The 20423-nt window shown below is 40.6% G+C and overlaps 1 protein-coding gene and 1 long non-coding RNA gene across 3 annotated transcripts in view; one reads left to right on the top strand and one right to left on the bottom strand.

The window, feature by feature from the left end:
• Positions 1 to 5638, bottom strand: part of LOC147917157 (uncharacterized) — a 32900-nt gene extending 27262 nt beyond the window's left edge. Inside the window, exon 1 of the long non-coding RNA XR_015552328.1 lies at positions 5493 to 5638. This is a non-coding gene — a long non-coding RNA (uncharacterized LOC147917157). The remainder of the gene's footprint in view (positions 1 to 5492) is intronic.
• A 13356-nt stretch (positions 5639 to 18994) lies between these two features.
• The window catches only part of LOC101405480 (uncharacterized protein FLJ43738-like), a 103976-nt gene continuing 102547 nt past the window's right edge, over positions 18995 to 20423 (top strand). For both annotated transcript variants that reach the window (XM_087431605.1, XM_087431604.1), the window contains exon 1: positions 18995 to 19312. In XM_087431605.1, coding sequence (XP_087287731.1) covers positions 19054 to 19312 — 259 coding nt within the window. In that variant the 5' untranslated portion in view covers positions 18995 to 19053. The remainder of the gene's footprint in view (positions 19313 to 20423) is intronic.

The following is a 20423-nucleotide window of genomic DNA, read 5'->3' as shown; positions in this document are numbered from 1 at the left end:
GTCAACCCCAGAGGAATTATAGAGGGAAAGATGGAAGGAGAACTTTGAGAAAGGTTTCTCCAAGAATGGAATAGGACAGTCCCGCCTTGAACCCTTCTGTGTGTTAGGGAGTGGAGCAGCCAGGTTGGCGGGTGAGAATAAAAACAGGAAGAGAGACGTTAGAACTCTGCTCTCACTCTTCATCCCCTCTTGCTTTGGGACGTCAGTGTGCTGCTTCTACACAGGGAGCAGTTCCTCAATTCCTCCTCCTCCTCACCTTGTTCTTGCTAACATGACACAGAGTTGTCCCTTAGACCTCAGCTGCAAGTGAGGCTTTGTGAAAAACAGGTGAGGACCACTAACCTTGGGGAGGCTTTTGCCCTCCCTCCATCCCAAATCTAAAGAGCTGGTAGAGTTTGGTGTCAACTCACACAGTCTAACTTTGAAGCGTATTATTTTTATCAATTCGTATAAATTATTTTTATATTAATAATATTGAATCTCCGTTTTATTTTCCCTCACTTTGTTTTTTGTCTTCTGAGAAAAATTTTGTAGTTATGTATTATTTCATTGTGATATTCTAAATTGTATTCATATTTAGAAAGCCATTTCTATTCAGAAATTAAATAGAATTTTCATGTGTACCTCCTACAATATAGTTTTGTCTCCATTTTATGCATTTAAATCTTTAATCCATTTGAGATATATTTTGGTGCAATGTGGAGGTGACATATAGATTGAATTCTTTTCCCATACAGCTGCCAACTTTCCCGGTACCATTTGAAAATACTCTATTCTCCACTTTCTTAGAAGATGTTTGCTTTATCAAACCTTATATTCCAATATATCCTAGAATTTCTACTTAGTTTCATTGACTGCATCTGTTTTCCTGTGTGCCTACAACGCTGTTTTAGTGATTATGTGTCTTAGTATTTCTACATTCATGGCTAGTATGAAGGTCCATACTTCATCCATCTTAAAAGTTTTAGTTATTTCCACCTGTATTTGTTTCCAAACTTATGGTCAGATTTCTGAAAAATAATTTTGAGGTTCTGATTAGAATTTCATTACACTCATTTGTAAAGAATTAACAGTCTGGACCATGGTTAAAAATAGTTAACTGGTACAGCAGAATCACAAGTCAATTAGAACAGACAAAAAAAAGTACCAGCCTGATGCAGTTATCTCTGTCTTCTTTGATCTCTCTCAATGAAGTTGTTGTTTTCCTCACAGCTGCTTCACATTTCTTTTTAAGATAACCCTCTTTATTTTACATTTTAAAGAGTTTGCTATTTTGCCCTCCTATCTTCTGCTTCTTTCTTCTAATGAATTTTGTGTATTTCCCTTATGTCTAGTTAGTTTCTTGCTATCTCATTAATTCTGTGTTCTTGACTTAATTTTCCTAGCTTTCCTAGATTTATGTCTTTTCCTTTTAAATTAAAAAAAGGTTCAATTTCACATTTTATTTCTTTAACCAGAACTTCTAGAACAATGTTAAATCATGTATACTTTTAAATACAAATACAGGGATACACTGGAGCTGGGAACTTTCCATCGAATAGAGAAGTAGAAGGAAAGGGAACTAAGACCGCTGAAGGAAAATATCACAGATCACTCAGCCAGCTGGAGCTTAAACTTGCTGCTCCTAATCCAGCCTCTAACCGGATGAAGGGAGCCAATCTCTACACTGTTCCTCAAGCCAGCAATTTGGGAATCACTCCAGAATCTTTATATCTACCTACTTCTAATTTATCATCAATTTTTGTTTACTGTTACTTCCTAAATATTCTCCTTCTGAACTATCAGGATTTAGAGCAGATCCTCAACATATATAATCAAAATTATTACAACAGCTTCCTAACTAGTTTCACTATCTCCAGACAAATTTCTCGTCACTTTATCCTACGTGTTGCCACTGTAGTATTCGTGGCTAAAGAAAAACCTAACCTGTCATATCAATCTCTTGCTTAAAATCTTCAGTCGTACTCAACCACATACAGAATATACACATCCAGAGTTCTGTAAGATCAGACTCATTTATCTCTTAAATCTCAGTTTCTCAATTCCTTCCCCTCCTTACCTTGTTCTTGCTACAATAAATTTCTTGCACGTTCATGAAGACATGTGCTCTGTCATAGCCACGCCTCTGAACATGCTTTTTGCTCTTCCTGGAACGCCTTCTGTGACTCTTCTCTATTTTCCAATAACTTGTTTTTAGAGACTTGGGTTAAGCATCATCACAACGGAAATATTTCCAGAGATCCTCCAGTCTGTGTCAACTGCTCCTCTTCAGAGCTCCCACAATACCTTCACTATCCTTTGGTCATAACATTTATCACACTGTATAAGAAACTTTAGAATGGGAGTCTCTCTCCCAGTCTCCCTGTCTCCCTTTCTCTCCCATACTGGTTAGGGCTTTGCCTAACAGAATTATTCTCAAAAAATGTTTTCCTATTAAATGTGATTCTCAGTAGACTAGATGGCAAAACTTGAGCTAAAGCAAGAGCAGGAACATGCTGAGAATCTGAACCACAAACACCAAGAGTATGATCAAGTATAACCATGTTGAGTTATACTATCCTAGACTTAAATTTGGATAAAAATGAAGAATTCTGGAGGATAAAGCTATGATATAAAATTAGGCAAATATGATTGTACGACCACAGAGATGGGAAATCCCAAGGAAGAAACTCAGCATATTCTTTTATATACTTTTAAAAAGCAGAAATTAAAAGGGGCTGGCCCGGTGGCGCAGTGGTTAAGTGCGTGTGCTCCGCTGCAGCGGCCCGGGGTTCGCTGGTTCGGATCCCGAGCACGCACCGACACACCGCTTGTTAAGCCATGCTGTGGCGCCGTCCTATATAACGTAGAGGAAGATGGGCACCAATCTTAGCCCAGGGCCAGTCTTCCTCAGCAAAAAAGAGGAGGATTGGCATCGGATGTTAGCTCAGGGCTGGTCTTCCTCACACACACACAAAAAAAATTAGCAAACTCTTGCAGTGATGTAAAAATCACACGTCAAAGCCAGAGTAGGTTCATATCAAGCTTTACAGAGCATTGCCAAAAATTAAAGAAAAGAAACATTTTTAAAACACATATTTGTACCTATTTATATATTTAAGTTTTTCAAATCTGAAAGAACATTTTTAGATCCATGACTTGTGCCCAAGAGTGTCTGCTCTCTGAATGTGGTTGTTTAAGGGACAATTCAGTTTAAATAAATATGCATGAAGTCATTTTCAATATAAAGTGTTAGGCATGTGCACCGATCCAAACATCTCATAGATATCAAAATACTTTTATGTAGAGATTCATATTACTTATTCTTTTAACTGTATAATTTGGGATAGAATTATACATTCTCATTTTTTAGCAATTTAAAATCCTGCAAAAAAGTCAAGCTTCCACATCTAGAAACAGTGATGTAACATTTGCTGGGAGAAAGGAAGTGAGCAAGGGGGAGTTGTGAATTGAGATTATTTCCAAATTGTCATCTTCCAATTTCAACAATTTAGCAAAAATTCAACATCAGAAGTGAAAAACAGTCTAACAGTTTTCCCACAATGTACTCAAAGTACCGTAATTCTTTTGAAGCTGATGTTTTTTGCTAAGTAAATGCTGTATTTCTGACATATTGAAAAATGTGCTATTGTCAACGTTGGTTGCATTAGCTTGGAAGGCTATTCTAAGAGTCACTTCATTCCACCTACTGCTTCCAGTGAGAGTAGCACATAATCTGGATAGACCAACTATTGCCTGTTCTATCTCTAACTTCCAAATGAGGTAATTTTGTAAACAAACTTGTTGATATCTCCAAAATTGATACCTTGGGCATCTGTCAAAACATATACGAATTTCAAGTCTCCCCATTATGTCAAAACTAAGGGTTTTCTACAGAGAGATATTATTTTTTCATGTTAAAGAAGGGAATTAAATTAATTTTTTTCTGAAAAGCTCTGTTGGCAAATTCTTACATTTTACGTCCTCTTTGAATCTTCTTCAGTTACTCAACTTTAAGCACAAAAAAGTTTTATGCACAGAATTTATCAGATGTTTACTGGCCACCTACTACATACCACAGCATACAATGCAAATATATACTTGAATTTTAAGGGCTCATTCACTAACTTCAACAAAAATGCTGCACTTCTGATAAGAGACACTACCGACCACTTTGGCCACCGAACTATATTATAATTTCCTGAAGGTCAGGTCTTCATCTGAAATTCTTCACTGTGCTTAGAGGACAAGCACATAACAGGTGCTCAGTAACTGCACGCTGAATTGCACTAAATGTCAACACCTAACCTTCAAGAAAATGCCATCACTTTCTCCCATCAGGGAAAAGGGCAAATGTGACAAAATATATCAATAACAAACTGTGGAAAGAGGGGATTTTTTTAAGGACTTCACTCTAAATTTACCTTCACTTTTCACCAAGTGAATCTGGGGATCTGCTTCTGGTAAGTTGTCAAAATTTACTTCAGTATCTATTAATAGGGTCTGGCTACTATGACTTTGCAAATGCAAATATCCTGCATGGTAATGATTACAAAAGAAGGTTTGGGGGACATTTACCTGAGTCACCTTGGAACAGGTTAACAATAAAGAAGTATTTTAGGAATCTTATATGAAAATATTATTATATAATATTCATTTTTACTCTCATATGAAACTATTTCACCTCCATCAAATTATTTATACTCGTTTTGAGAGGCCCTACCATGCCATGCTTTCCCCCAGCAACTGCCGCACTTCTTCTCTTCCCCTCAAAGTGACACTTGTGCAAAGAACTCTGCACACACTGTCTTCACTTCCTCGGCTAACTTCTCCTCTTCCTCTCACTCCCCAAGGGCTTCTCTCCATTCCACTTGACCGAAATGGCTCTAGAGGTGGCCAAGGTTCTTGCCCTTCGTGACCCCTCATCCTGGGACACCTCTGAGACATATGCATGGCTCTCTCCCTCTTTCCCCACCACACCTTTCGTGGAAAAGCTACCCTGACCACGATATTTAAATTATCTCCTCCCTGCACTGTCTGGCACCTTTTCCCTGCTTTATTTTCCTTCATGAACTTATAACCACATGGAATATTTTATATTTCACTTAATTTTTTTGCGCTAGTAGAAACTTCATTTTACTCACCGACCTGAGGTTTACATAATAAATTACATAATACTCCTGCTGTGCACTAAAAACCCTTCTATAGGTGAAGCTCCAAACCCTCTGGTCTTCTAACATTTTCCAGAGAGAGCTGGAAAAGTCGGCTGCATAACTGGGGGGAGGAGGGAAATGAAGTCTGTACAAGTCCTCCTTGACAAGCTGCAAACCGCGCCAAATGTCCCAGGATAAACAGGGACGCGGAGCAGGCGACTCCCCTCTGCCCCCAACCCTCGGCGCCCAGGGGGCGTCTAAGGCCGAGGCAGAGCGAGCGGGGCGCAGGGCGCGGGGCGCGGGGTTTGGGGCGCGGGGCGGCGCTGCCCGGGCCAGGCGCGGGGTGTGGCCGGGCCTTACCTGCTCCCCGAAGTCGATGGCTCTGTTGGCGATGCCCAGGGGCACCAGGAACCGGATCAGGGGCCCGTAGTGCGTGAGCGCCGGGAATTTCACCATCGTCCCCGCCGTGGGCTGACCCCACACACATGTGCCGCCGCGAGGGGACTCTGCCGGAGGCGCGCTCGGCCCGAGCGGGACGAGCGGGGCGCGGGCGGACAGGGGCCGGGCCGGCGGGGCCTCGGGGCGGCTGCGGCGCCCTCTCCAAGCGCGGCTGAGCGAGCAGGAGCGCCGCGAGCTCCAGTCCATCCCCGCTGCCCTCCCACACGACAAAGACCTGCGGGGAGGGGAAGGTCGGCGGCTTCCGCTGACAGCGGCTCCATCAGAAGCGCTGGGTGGGGAGGGGGGCCGGTGGTGCAAGCGGTTAAGTGCGCGCGCTCGCTGCGGCAGCCCGGGGTTCTCGGGTTTGGATCCTGGGCACGTATAGATGCACTGCTTGGCAAGCCATGCTGTGGCGGGGTCCCATATAAAGTGGAGGAAGATGGGCACAGATGTTAGCCCAGTCTTCCTCAGCAAAAAAAAAAAGAGGAGGATTGGCAGATGTTAGCACAGGGCTGACCGCGCCAACCAGGTGCTGGCGCTGCCGCCGTGCAGAAGAAATCCTATTCTCCTTAATTTGCTTATCTATCACACCAAACATTATAAGTTTTATTCACAACTCTTATCATCTCCTATAACAGTTCCTTGTAACAAAAAGTTAGTAAGTTGAACTCCAACCCTGCCAAATTCCCGTCTCATCCTAATATTATTCAACCCCTCAGCAGTATCAATACAATTTTACACGTCGTCTTTGAGAAGTGCTTCGCGGGATCCTATCATTCCACACTCTCTAGATTTTCTTCTGCTCCATTGCCCATCATTTTTAATGTGATTTGCCAGCTCCTTCTCCCATTATAAAATATTTGGGACCAGCGTCCTGAGCCTTAGTCATGGACACCTTATTTTCTGAGTATGCACTCTTAACCCAAGTGATCTCACCAAGTCCCCAGGCTTCAAACATCATCCATATTATGTTGACTACCAAGTCTATACCTGCAATCCTCATTTTTTCCGTGAGCTTCACACTTATGTAAAATTCTAATGCGAACTGTATGTTCAAATCATTTTTTCTACATCTTAGAGGTTACTGCCAGAACAGATTTAAATATGAGAAAGGGATAATGTTATTTTTCTCTCAAGTTTAAAGTTCAGAGCAAGACTTGAAAAAATAGACGGCATTTATAATGATATAAAAGGGCTTATAAAAGGGATAAGTAGAAGAGTTTATTACTTAAGTAGTTGTCCCTCTATCCTCATTTGGCGTTATTTCTGGAGTTGAGAGCCCTGAAAGCACTGCTCCCACAGTTGAGAGTGAGTCTTATCAAACACCAAGCAAAGACTGGCAACACACGAGGCCTTACGTGAAGCTGGGTTAAAGAACCGTGAGGGCTGAGAGGAGAGGGTACGATGAAAAGGGCAGGAGAGCACAGAAAAGGACTGTGAGGTTCCCAAGATCCTCAAGGAGGATCTCGGAGTGTTGTCCTAGGAGAGCTTTTACAGATGATTAAGAGGAAAATATCTCCAAACATTATAAGGTTCATGCCTCTTGTGGGGCATCAGGGAATATGCACCTCATCTCTGATGCTCTGCCATACCTTAAACCCAGAGCAGAGCAAACAGTGTTTGGGGGCACACAAAGCCTACACTAAGAACACCCAAGTAGCAAAGGCCATCAGTGTAGAACACCCAGGTAGTATGAACCCGTTGTGCAGACATCAAAAACTACTAAATGCCACTGTCAGAAAGAAAACCGTCAGTGACAGCAGAGACTCAGCAGCGTGCTGGATATCATGTAGCAGTACACCAGAGCAGAGACTAAAGCAAGTTTCTTCTTGTCCGTGTCTAAGTGTTGCCTGGTTTTCAAGGCTACACAATAGAGCCAAATGATCTACTCAGCATCTCTACTTGGGTATCGAATAGGTGTCTCAAACTCAGTATGTCTAAATCAGAATTTTGATGTCCCTTCCACAACTATGTTCTTCTATTCTTCGATACGTCACATCAAATGGCACCATCACACACCAGTTGCTCAAACTTTCAAGAACCATCTCTGAAGTTTCTATTCTCCTCGCTCCCAGAAGCCCAATCCACTTGTAAATCTGCTGCTTGTAAAATGCATCCTGAACCTGTTCAGATTTCTTTATTGTCGCTCCTATCATACCAGCCAGGCCCCCATGGTCTCGACTAAACCCTGAGATAGTCTCTTCCTCTGATTCTACTGAGCACCCCTACAAATTGCTTTTCACCCAGTAGCCGGAGTGTTCTTTTTCCAACCTACATGTCACTATCATGCTTAACTTCTCATTAAACTTGGAATTAAATCTGGATTCCTTACCCAGACCTTACAAAGCCCAGAAATTCTCATCTTTGTCTACTCTCCTCCCTCATCTCATATGAAACAACTTTACCTTCACCACACTCTAGGCACACTGACATTTCTTTTTCCTTAAACATGGGAAACTTTTTGTCACCACAGGGCCTTTGCACTTAGAATACTGGATCCATGCAAGCAGAGACCTTGTCTATCTGGGTCACCAATTGATCTGAGAACTGTAGAATAGTATTGAGTCCAATTCAAACTCACTCCTGAAAACCAGATTGAACAGAAACTTTAATATCAATTTATATTTATTAAAGAAAATATAGCTCTTCTGTTTCAGTGAAAAAAAAGTATCTCCATCAGGCATTCTGGGACACTAATACAAGGCCCTTTATAATCTAAGTTAGCAGAATATGGATTTAGAACAACTCATAAACATTAATGGTATTATAATTTTGGCCATGATTATTATGCACTATTATTCAAATCACAAATTAGAAAACCCACACCATGACGTTATCGATAAACAATTTCATTAGAAATAGACATGAGAATTTTCAGTTATAAGTAATATTAATAGATATGAAAGAAAATATTTACATATGACAGCAACCAACACTCCAGTACTTCACAACTAAAATGGAAAGTTATTTTCTTCTTTAAATTCTATCCTCTTCCTTATACAGTTATTGGCTTCAAAACAACTGCCACTTTTAGATGCTATGGAATGAACAGAATTAAGTACTCCAAAGTTGGGTACGTAGGACGTGAAACTTTTTTTTTAAATAAAACAGTGCTCATCTTGGTTTATAGCTTAAGTAATGAACTAATACACATTTTTTCAACACATCTTAAATTAAAAAACTAAATAGAATTTCCTCAAACATTTTGTTTTTCCTATTAAGGAATCACTGAAGAAAAATATCAGCCATTTTTACATATTAAAGACAGCATTTTAATGATTTGAAAGGGATTTCTTTAAATTGAACTCATTGTTCTTGATAAAATGAACACATTGATATGGAAATATTTTATTTGAAACATTAAAATTCCATGGAAATTTCACATTACGAGGTACACAACATTTTAAATAAATTTTATCACTTTTTTACAGAAAACTTTTGAAAATCATGATCTAACTTTTTTTGAATTTATTGTTGCTTTTCATTAGTGAACTACTTTCCAGTGAATATCAGCCAGTTGAGTAGACACAAATCAGTAGTATGTGTTCCATTAGAACAAGGCCTGAGCTTTAAATATTTCCAGCTAAAATTTAATTTTATCTATGCTTTAGATAAAATTTAAATATTATGTGTGTAAAACATTTTGAGTAAAATATTAAAATTTTCATCAGTCTGTGAGGTTTTTTTCTTTCAAACCAACAAGGAAAAATATTAACCTCTAATCCAGGATAACACAGAAAAATGTTGGAAATAAAGCCCTTGCGTTAAGTTCAGTTTGTCTAACATTGATATATGATCTAGAATATGTCAATTCACCTCTTTCCATTTCAACCCCTATGTTAAAAACATGAATAACTAAAATGATACACTTAAAGATGCTGAGCTGATAAAATATAACATGGAAATATTTATATTGCAATTTTGTACTCAAATGCTCCCTTAGGTACTGTTTCTCCTTGAATTAAAATTGTTTCATAAATCTAAAGAAGCAGCTTCCCTAGTGATACCTGTAACCCAGCATCATCTCATTCTTCACTTATTGGAAAATGCTGAAAGAGCCAAAATTATACTTTTGCTCTACGGTTGGTTTTTAATTTAAAAATCCAATGTCACCTACTAAAAAAATCCTACACAATCAAATAAAATTCAAAAAAAGCATATTGGAGACAATATAGACTTCAATAAATGATTTATAAGTATTCTTAATAACTAACAAATCACATGATAGCTAGCGTGGCAAAAGGTGAGTGGTGCTATAATCATCTGGAAATTAGCAAATTTATTCAAGAAATTACATAAGGCAACATTAATGTTTTACAATACACAGCACAAAGTCTACTCGTGACTCCCCAAAGACATTCATAATGATTAAGATCTAAACAGTTTAGAAATTGACAGTAAAAATACATACAACGGCTCATCTCTAGGCAACTCAAAGCAATCTGGATGATGTTATTTTGCGTTACATTTTATAAGCCCAAATTTACATTCCCTCACTTCGTGAAACAAAATCTTTTAGACTTGTATTTTGAGACATAAATACAGCACCTGGCAAATGGGAAAGAAAGGAAAGATTTGTCTCTGATTTGAACTATCCAAGCATAGTGCCCTGATAACAGCAGCCCTTTAATTATTGCCCCTTACTTCCACAGTCCCCCGTCTACCCATTTTCTCTCCTACTTTTTAGATACTGCCTTTATCTATAGGACAATAAACGCCAACACATAAAACAGATACAATTTTCCATGCTGATATTTTTGCTAACTACTGATTCACTAAAAGGAAACTACTGCTTAAAACTATATTTAAATGTGCTTTGTCTCTGGATAAATGCTAAAAGTGGCTTTGGGCTAAAATGTTAAAAAGATTCTGAGGTTGTATGGAAGATGCAGGTAGTGCTTACTAACTGACTTTTAGAACCATGAATCACTTTGGAAACACCAGTTATTCTTAAGAAAGTCTGATCTATTGGGAACAAAGAAGAAGGGAAGACAGGGATTTAGACACGGGCTGCCACCTTTGCTTCTGGATTTTCATTGGAAACATTTGGGTTGGAAAAGAAGGCCCCAGGGATTTTCTGTTTGAACTGCAGAGGAAAGCAGAAGACATTTCTGGGAAGGAGCTAGAGACTCAGCAGAAGATCAAGTCAAGTGTAACACTTTTTTTCTTTTAGTAAGATATACCAGTTAATTAAGGGCAATTAACCTAGCAGTAGGTGCTGAGCGCTGCAGGGCCTTGTTTTCACGCCAAGGTTTATGCGGGCCTCTGAGAGCTGCAGGTCCTTGGGAAAGAACCCCTGAGCTTCCTTAACTGGTGACAAAATACCATAACGACAGAAGCAAAAATAGTGATTCATCTCCCTTCTATTTGTGCTTATTTAAAATCTTTGCTTTTAAGCTATGGTATTCATATATTTCATAAGAAGTACTACATATTATAAACAAATGTCATTCAGTTATACTTGTTTTCAAGAAAAAAAACAGCTAAGGAGGAAAGGGGGTTATATCACAAGATACTGCACACCCTGCGCAGTCGGCCCCCAGGAACACCGCCCCCCACGGCCCTTCTCTTTCATGAGGCTGTAACTCTGGTCTCTCTTTCCATCTCTGTGGCTGCTTCCCCTCAGGTCCTTTATGGTCCTGTATTTCCCTGCCCTCTAGTGTTGTTTGGAATCCCCTGCTCATGATTCTTGTGTTTTGGAAGGTACACTCTCCCTGAAAACCTTAGCTACTTCAAAGATTTCTACATCAGCTTTATGTAAAGAGTGAGCCTTGGTGTCAAACAGGCTGTACAAGAGTGTTAGAGGAGGGATCATCACACAAACAGACACTAAAGTCATCCAAGATAATTGTTTGAATCATAATGCAGAGCAAATTCATGAGTTGGAAACTGAAGTCCTAGGTGAGGTCCTGGGAACATGACCTGGATACTGGATTAGAGCAGGAAAGGAAATACGAGGCTGAGAGGAGAAAAAAACAAACTGATATTGTCCTGTATTTTGGAATTAATGATAGGAAAGGAATAGATGGAATTAACTATTCACATTTCAAATGGACTTTTGCTATAAAGTTTTGATTTTAAAAGCTGGTTTAGTCCTCCACATATTTTTGATATTTGATTGCTGTAGCTCTAGAATTTATACTTCTAGAGTTACGTTCACGTTTTACAGTAAAAGCACTTTATTCAATGTTATTGTGACACATAAATGATAAGTTAATTTAAAAAGAGATTAAAGCAGGGTATCCAACACTCTGTAAAAGGATGAATAAGTTATTTAAATACTTTATCTTCAGATACGGAGAGGTATACTCATTCACCAATCTTCTGATATAAACTCAAGAATTTTTCTTTAAGTAAACGATTAATAATTGCAATTATAATTAATTCCTTATATCTTCTTTATATATAATTCATGATGCTTAATTTCTTACCATTCCAATTTCTTTAAAGTTGAATAAGAATTAAAGATATCTATCAAACAATCTCAGCTTCAAAATTCTTCTCTTACTTGTTCTATTATTATTTCTACTATTTTTCTACACTTTTCTTTTAATTATTTTGTTACTGTCTTCCTATCTTTAAAGGTATCTTATTCATACCTAATTTCCAGGAATTTTTAGTGATCTGTCCTTATTAAGTTTTCCAAAAGCATTTCAACTGTTTTTACACGAACAACTTTCATTGTTTATCCATTGACATTTCATTGGTTGCATACGTACATATTGAAACTAACTCCCAAACCTATTGTCTGGGAATTTGTTTTGCAAAGCTACATTTACACCATCACTGAATTCATCTAAAACTACACCAAAGTACTTTCTGCTTTGGGGCGTGGTTTACACATGTAAATATGAAAGGAGTTATATATTATTATAGATTTAGTGATTTCTGACTGTCATTTTGTTAAAGGCCAACTTACAAGTAAGAACTAATTTGAGTAATAATTTTGACTATTTACATAAACATTTTTTCCTTTTTCAGAAGGAATTCAAGTGTTTCAGTCATTTGAAGTTTTCCTTTAACTTTTTTAGTAAAGAATCTGACTAGAAAAATAAAAGGCAAAAGAAAACAAAATTATATACACTATAGTGATAAATTGAGATTAGAATTCAGATTTCCTGATATCTTTTCAATTTGCACTATAAGAATTGAACATTCTGCCTTCTTCCATCATACTTTCGATCCAACTAATATGAGGGCATTGTGTCACCGACCAGGTGAGCCCTGAGAAACTCAAGGGCTGGTTTGTTTTTCCAAGTTGTTTTTTTCCCTTTTGTTATGTTAAGGGGACACAACCACCCTGAAACTGACCAACCCTCTCCACAAGAGCTAGCCCCATGACCTTTGCCTTATTTTTAATGCTAAGATCTCTCCAGGTGTAGCTTTGGCCTCATTATGTGGAAGCATGTTCTCCAACTGAGCCTGTGCAAGCGAATACCCGCCTCTCCCTTTTGAATATTTATTCCCCAACCGAAATAAAACTTCCTGCTTCCCTTTGTTCAGGGACGCCATGACTTTGGAAATGATTCCTCATGGCCTCCTATTTGGTGTAAATACTGTCGGGGGAAGAGGGAGAATCTCCCTCTGCCCTTTTCCTTAAGGTTCTTATGGCTGGCCAAATAATCAACAAGACAGGTTAGCAGGAGAAAATAATACCAAGTTTAATAACATGTATACATGGGAGAAACTCAGAAATGAGCAACTCGTCCCTCTGTCTAAGCTGCTTGCTTAAGTATTGCAGCTAAAGGTGAGGAGCGTGTTGGGGGTGGGTAGTGGCCTGGGACTTCAGAGGGCAGGAGGACAATTCTTTTTGGGGTCATCTATAGATAATGTGGTCAGGGAGAGACAGAGTTTTTTGATAAAAGAGGCTTGGTGCCTTTGCTATTGTAACCTCTATCCTACATTATCTTTATAGCCATCATGATAGAAGATCTGTTCCAGGAAGGAGCCACCATGTCAAATTCTTTAGGCAGTTAGTGGGGGAGGTCAAATGTCCCTCAGAGAAAACAATCAAGGTAAAGAGATATATTTCAGGGTGGCCAAATCTTGATCTCCCACAATACACTTTACTTTCGGAGACAACTTCCACTGGTGTAGAGTCTTATTTAACTCACCAGGAGGCGAGCCCTCTTGGTTCTGTAACAATTGCTGTGTTGGTTCTGTAATAATTGCTGTGAGGAAATGTTATTTATTCGAAGCATATGCTCACTGCATGGATATTCATTTGGAAACTATATTGATTTAAAATAGATATTACATTTAATACTAAAAATAGCATTCCCAATGTTTACTATATAATGTTTTACTGCAATATCAGACTTACTACTTAATTTGCTGATGAAATCATAACTCAATTCATGTCGGACTCACTACTTCTACACTTGGTTCCCTTTGAAAATCAAAGCCCTGACCTAGAGAACAGGCACAGTGTTCAGGGACACCAGCTTCTAAGTTTGGTTGTAGCCACCCGCTGTTCTCAATAAATCAGTCCACAAACTGCCGATCCCTGTCGCAGCATTTTCACCTCTCTATTTGTTGGAAACAAGTGCCTACAAACCAAACATTCTTCCACTGAGTTTGTTCAGTTGAAGATATCCTACTTCCTTTAGGTGTAATTTATGTTTATAGATTTTTAAAGCAAAGTAAATATAAATAAGTGTAATATTATAATAATCATAAATTGAAAATGGCATATTAATAGGTTGCTAAGTACTGTTACATTTTGCAATATGTTAAAGGAGTTGTCTAAAATTCATTGCTTAAACCATATTATCCATTATAACTACGATGGCAGAGGCTTATTATAATCAGTACATTCTAAAATCATTTCAAGAGTTTTACATTATCCCATTTGCTTTGTCTTCATCCTCAAACATTGTTAGGTAGTTTAGGTAACTACTTAACCTTAAGCAGTCCTTGAATTGGTGAATTAAATTAAAAATAAATTCATGAATACAATTAATATGCATCAATAAGGCCCCATTTTATCCATTTTGCTAAAAAATACATATAAATTGTTTGGTTTTGAATTTTGTTGTTCTGTTTAATGTCTAATCTACTTAACATTTTTTACAAAGCAAGCAACTCATGAGGAAAAAAGGATAATAAACAAGTTACACAAAATGAAATTCTTTAAAAAGACGTTTCTTTATAAATGATTTATTTAAGCTCCACCTCACTCTCCAAAAGTATTTGATACTCGTATCACTAATACAACAGGATGAAACTAAGCTATTGAGGAAGGGTTATTAATAGAAGAACAAGCAAGATAAGCCATCCAGTGGTGAGCTGGAGCCTGATGGTACGAGCTTGTGAGAACTGATTCTGCACATCTCTTCACAAATCCATGTTCAGTGACAGCATGTTGGTAGCTTGGTTGGCCATGGAATTGGAACATGGCACAAATTAGGACTTTTTCCCCTTTATTTTGGGAGAAGGAGTTCAACATCACATCACCGAAGTCATCTCACCTCTGCAAATATCTACTAGAAAATATACTGGATCTACTCCATTATACAGACAAAATATTGCTCAATATGACAAAATTATGTACCATAGAGCAGAGCCACCATAACTTTAGCTTAGATATTTATTAAAGCAGTACAATTTGATACTTTTAATTAAGCATCCATGGAATGATTATTTTTAAGTTATGTGATTTCCTAGTGTACCTCCACAATAAATTAGTGCAAATGTACAATTATATAATTGGCTGATATTGTGGGTTGATATTTTTGGATATAAGTTAATCAAGCATCAGTAAATACTATATACCAAACACAGTACTTTGGGCTTGCTTAGATTTTACTAAGCTATTTTCTTCAGCAATAAATAAGTATCCACATATATTGTTTCTTAGGTCATCCTTAGTTTGTGACAATGAAATCATAAAATTAGTCTAGAGATGTACCTTGCTATTTTCAGTTCCAAAGACATCAAGAAGCTGTTTCAGATCATTCAAGTCCAAATAAGAGATGAGGGATGGGGGACCAAAACTGCTTGTTTTTCCTTTATCTGATCTTTATACTACATTCCTCAGACTCTCCATTCTAATGTCAAAGAGGGTCAGGAGGTATCGCAGGAGGAGTAGCTGAAGTTATGAATTAAGTTCATGAAACTTAAAGTCAGTAGTCTCCATATGATGTGTGGAATGCACAAGATTTACTAGTATTGGTGTCTCTTATGTAGTCATGTACTCTATAACATACTAGAATATTATGATTATATTTTATATCATGTACTATATTCTTATCTACTATTTATTATATTATATATGTTAATACATACATATCTTCTTTCTAAATGAATAAACGAATACACAAACAGCGTACATTAGCAATGTATGCAAAATTTGTTTCCCGATAGGTGTGCAAATTCAAAAATTGTGGAGACCTTTGCTCTGTTCTTTCTTGTGTCAAGGCCAAAAGCTCAGGAAAAAGCAAATCATCTTCTTCTCTATATTGTGTTACAGAGTAGATTAACAATCAGCGGTAGAATAGCCAAGTCTAAATTTTATCTGCTTATTTTACAGGATATTGGGATGAAAGTTTAAGACTTGCTATGCTTTAGGGAAGAAATGCACTCATCTTCAACAACGTGATATGGGGTGAAGACCAGGTTTCAAATCTCAGCTCTGGTGATACCAGCTGGGTGATCTGGACAAGACCATTAATATTTTAAGCTTCAGGTTCCTCATCTGTAAATTGTAGAGGAATTTCAAGATTGTTGTGAGGCTTTTAAAGCTTTTAGTGTAGATCTCAGAGGAAAAACATGCTTTTAAGCATTAGGTCAAAGGCCATAGCTATAGTGTGTTGCGGAGGAATGGAGTGGAGAGGGAAGGGATGGAGGCAAAGAACTCGGTCAGCACATACTATCACTATTCCTTTTTCGTTTGGCTGTGTAGTTATATATTCCCATCAATACTGAAGATGGCAAAGTATAAGGTTTATATTCTAGGTAAGTTCTAACCCTACACAAAATATTAACATAAATAAGAATTAATTATGCACATGACAAAGTAAATAGGATGTCAGGGATACAACGATAACTGACAGAGATTCTGCCTGTAAAGTGCTCGAGCTGGTGGGGGGACAGGCAGGGCATAGGCTCAACAACACTGGAAGCCGGAGTGCAAACATGCTTCCCCGTATGTCAGCTGTTCCTGTCTGGAGGAGGCAGGCGCCCTGAGGAAGAGTATCAAGACAGAGGGAAGCCAGGTCTAGAAGAAGCTTTTATCCTGCAGGCAATGGAGAAGTCAACACAGGTTGATCGAGGAAGGAGCATGACACCTACGGGAGGAAGAATGGGCTGGGGGCAAAGGTGAGAAGCAGCAAAGAGGCGCAGCAGAACCTCAACTGTAAATGTGAGAATCAGAAACGGAGGACACGGGAAAATCAGCCCTTTCAGAACATGCTGCAATACCACCTGCGGCTTCTCTCAAAGCAACTGCCAACATGAGGCGGAGGAGACAGAGAGAAGCACACAATCCACGAAACACCAGGTCCATCGACTCAAGGAAGTGGGCTTTCCGACGGCTAAGATCCTGAGCCAGTTCTAAGAAACAGCTAAACCAATGCAAAATCCACAGTGCTGCAATGCCAGCATTTTTCAGCTAAGGAAGTCACAGGGCAAGTTCACAGGGAACAGAAAAGATTAACGATGGAGCCTCTCACACAGCTGGTTGGTGGTGACAACGGGGGCAAAAAACATTCACCAAGCAGAAGGGATCTGACCCCTCTCCTCATTTTCACTCAACCTAGAACACTTAAACCGAGCTACAGGAGATGAGGCTGTGGATTGTTACTTGTGAGGAGGAGTGGAGTGAAGGAGAATAAAAACTCAAAGTTTTGGAGTGAAATGATTTATGAAGAATTAATTCATGAACATTTTCCTCTTATTTAATCTAACTCCTATCTCTGAATATTTTAATAAAATAATATTTAATACATACACACATGTACAAGATCATCTCCCTGAAACAACAGCCCAGGCCTAAAGATACTGCCCTTGAAAGGATAATAAATGGTAACATCCTCAAAGATATAACCATAAAAAATGTATTCCCCCGAGACAATTAGCCATATACAATGGAAAGAAAACTTTCATTATTAAAATAAGTTCCTCTATTTAGGATTATTATTCTAATACCAAAGCCTCAAAACCAATACTAATACCTAAAACCTAATCTAATGTTAAAACCCCCCCAAACGCTGACCTAACTTCCTTTAGGTCAATGATTAGACCAGGTCTTCTCTTTTCTAAGGCCTAATTCACTGCTCCTAACAAGGATAGCAACCCCTCTTCTCCGTTCTGTATGTAGGTCAGGGTCAGGCGTATAATAGGTGCTCAGGTTCAGAGTGGGAATTCCTTAAAGATTGAGTGGATGAATGAATGAGTGGATGAATGAGTGAGTGGATGAATGAATGAGTGAGTGGATGAATGAATGAGTGGATGAATGAATGAGTGAATGAATGAAGGCAGCTACCGGATTTGGATACACCTACTTGCCGGACCTCATCTGTGCACTGGTCTGAGACCAGCAGCAGAGACAGGAAGCCCCACCCCCCGGAGCCCCGCCCCCGGGGCCGGAGCCCCGCCCGTCTCCTAGCAACCGGTCAACTGCCAAGTTGAACCCTCAAACGGTCCGCTGGCCTCCCCGCCCCGAGGACGGACCGCGTCCTCGGGGCCTGCTCGCCCGGGCGGCTGCGCGGCCGGTGTGTGAGTACCGACGCCGTGGCCTGAGCTCGCGCTGCTGCCCAGCGCATCCGCCCGCAGGTACCGCCGGCGCATTGAGAGGACCGCGCGGCCCCACCCCGCGCCCCGCCGCTCCAGCCGGCCGTCTAGCCCGGGCTCCGCCTCCATGGACCCTGAGCTTGTGCCCTGAGCCCTGCACTCAATGCCCGTGCGTGTCTCGCTCGGGGGTTCTCACCCTCCTTGACCTCACCGGGCGCTTGCACATGTTGACCCCTGGCCTGCTTTGCCTGTCCCCAAATGGCAAACGCGTCCTGTGCTTTGGCGCAGGTCGCCGAGGCCTCTCTGAGTGGAAGCTCTGGGGATTCTCCCCCCGCCCCTTGTGGCTCCTGGGGAACGCGCTCGCCTGGGGGAGGCATTCCAGAAGTGCCAGATGACTGACTTCCGATTGTGAAAGGAGGAGCAGCGGGGGCTGGGGGGAGGCCAGAGACTCAAGCTGGAGAAACTGGGGTTGCTCATTATCATGATTCCTGACAGCCACTGTTCTCTGTGAGTCATCCCTTCATTCTCGAAGTTGATTGATTGCCTGCTGTGTGTCAGGCAGCGTCTGAGGCCTTGGCGGTTCAACCGAGAAGAGGATAAGGGAAGGGAAGGGAGGGAGGAGGAGGAGGAGGATGAGGAGGGTGGGTGGTGGGGAAAGAGGCAGGCTTACCTCCTGGGAGCAGAGGGCGGTGACAGCAGTGCTCTTATTTTCTTCCAGCCAGGAGTGCCGGGCCTGGGGGTGCTCTGCAGCATGTCAGTGCGCTCCAGGGAGTGGGAGGACGAGGACAGGGCCAGCATGGGGCCCATGGTCTCCACGGGCAGCTTTTACCAGTCCGGGAGCGAGGGTGGCGTGGAGGAGCACCTGAAGGCCAGAGCGCAGGCGTCAGGTTCTGGCCACCAGTGCAGCAGCGTCGAGTCCTCAGACGGGCCTGCCAGCACTGTCGACTCTGACGTGCCCCGGGTCATCCCCTGGCATTTCAGCATCTCCCTGGCCTTCCCGGTGAATGTCGGTAAGTGCTGGAGCAGATTCCCACACCCTCTGCAGAAAGAGGGTGTGCTAATGACCTCCTCCCAGGAGTTTAGGGCACCTGTGCTCCCTCCACCCTCCACTGGCTCCCCAAGTGGGGTGGCTGATGCCCAGGAGCAGAGGTCAGAAAAGAAATTGCAAGTTTAGGGGCCCTCTATGGGCCAGGCAAGTAAGTGGTAGTATGGGCTCCCCATACTTAATCGTCTCCACAACTCTAAGAAGTAGGTGGTGTTATTTCTGCCTTTTACAGATGAATAAACCACGGAGAGGTTAAGGCATTGCTTCCCAAAAGCTGGTTGTGCATCACTTAATTCCTTGTTTAAAAATACAGATTCTCAGATGTATTGAAGCAAAATCTCTGAGTGTAAAGGTATATCAATTAGCTATAGCCACAAAAATACTGTGTAATGAACCCAAACTAGCTCCCCAGTTCAGTGGCTTCAAACAGGAATCCCTTGTTCTCCTGGATGAGCGACTGGGCTGATCCAGGTTGGGCTCATGTGCCTCTCATCCTCCTCGGGATGTGTGGGCTGGCCCAGACACATTCTTATTATAGCAAGGCAGAGGCACACAAGAGGGCAAGCCCAGTCACCCAAGCATCCTTCAAGGCTCTGGGCACCTCCCACTTGCTAATGTTTGATTGGTCAAAGCGGGTCACGTGGTTGCCCAAGATGAGGGGCAGAGAAAAGTACTCCACTTTTTGATACGATTTTTCTTTTGTCGCCTTGAACTGTCCCCGCCCCCTCCCCATGATGATTAATTTCAGCTTCTCCTAGTAGTTCTGTCGATTGCTGCCCCAGCTATTTTGGAGACTATCGGTTAGGTGTATACCATGTTTAGAATTGACCTATCTTCTTGGTGAATTGAACTTTTTGTCATTATGTCTGACCTCCTCTATCCATAATGATGCTTTTTATCTTGGGTCTTTTGCTTTCAAGCAAAAGATCCTGGAAAAAGATATCTGGCAAATACCAACCAAAAGAAAAGCGGTGCTTATTTGATCATCTTTGATCCTCACATTTCTTGCAGCATCTGCTGGGCTTGTTTTCTTGTTCTGGTACTTCCTCCAAAGGCATTTACAAAATAGATCTCTG

Source organism: Ceratotherium simum, chromosome 5 (assembly GCF_057802395.1).
Source record: "Ceratotherium simum simum isolate JZ-2026a chromosome 5, ASM5780239v1, whole genome shotgun sequence".
NCBI classification, from domain to species: Eukaryota; Metazoa; Chordata; class Mammalia; order Perissodactyla; family Rhinocerotidae; genus Ceratotherium; species Ceratotherium simum.
The sequence above is the reverse complement of the archived record's forward strand: the minus strand, read 5'-3'. Positions and strand labels throughout refer to the sequence as shown.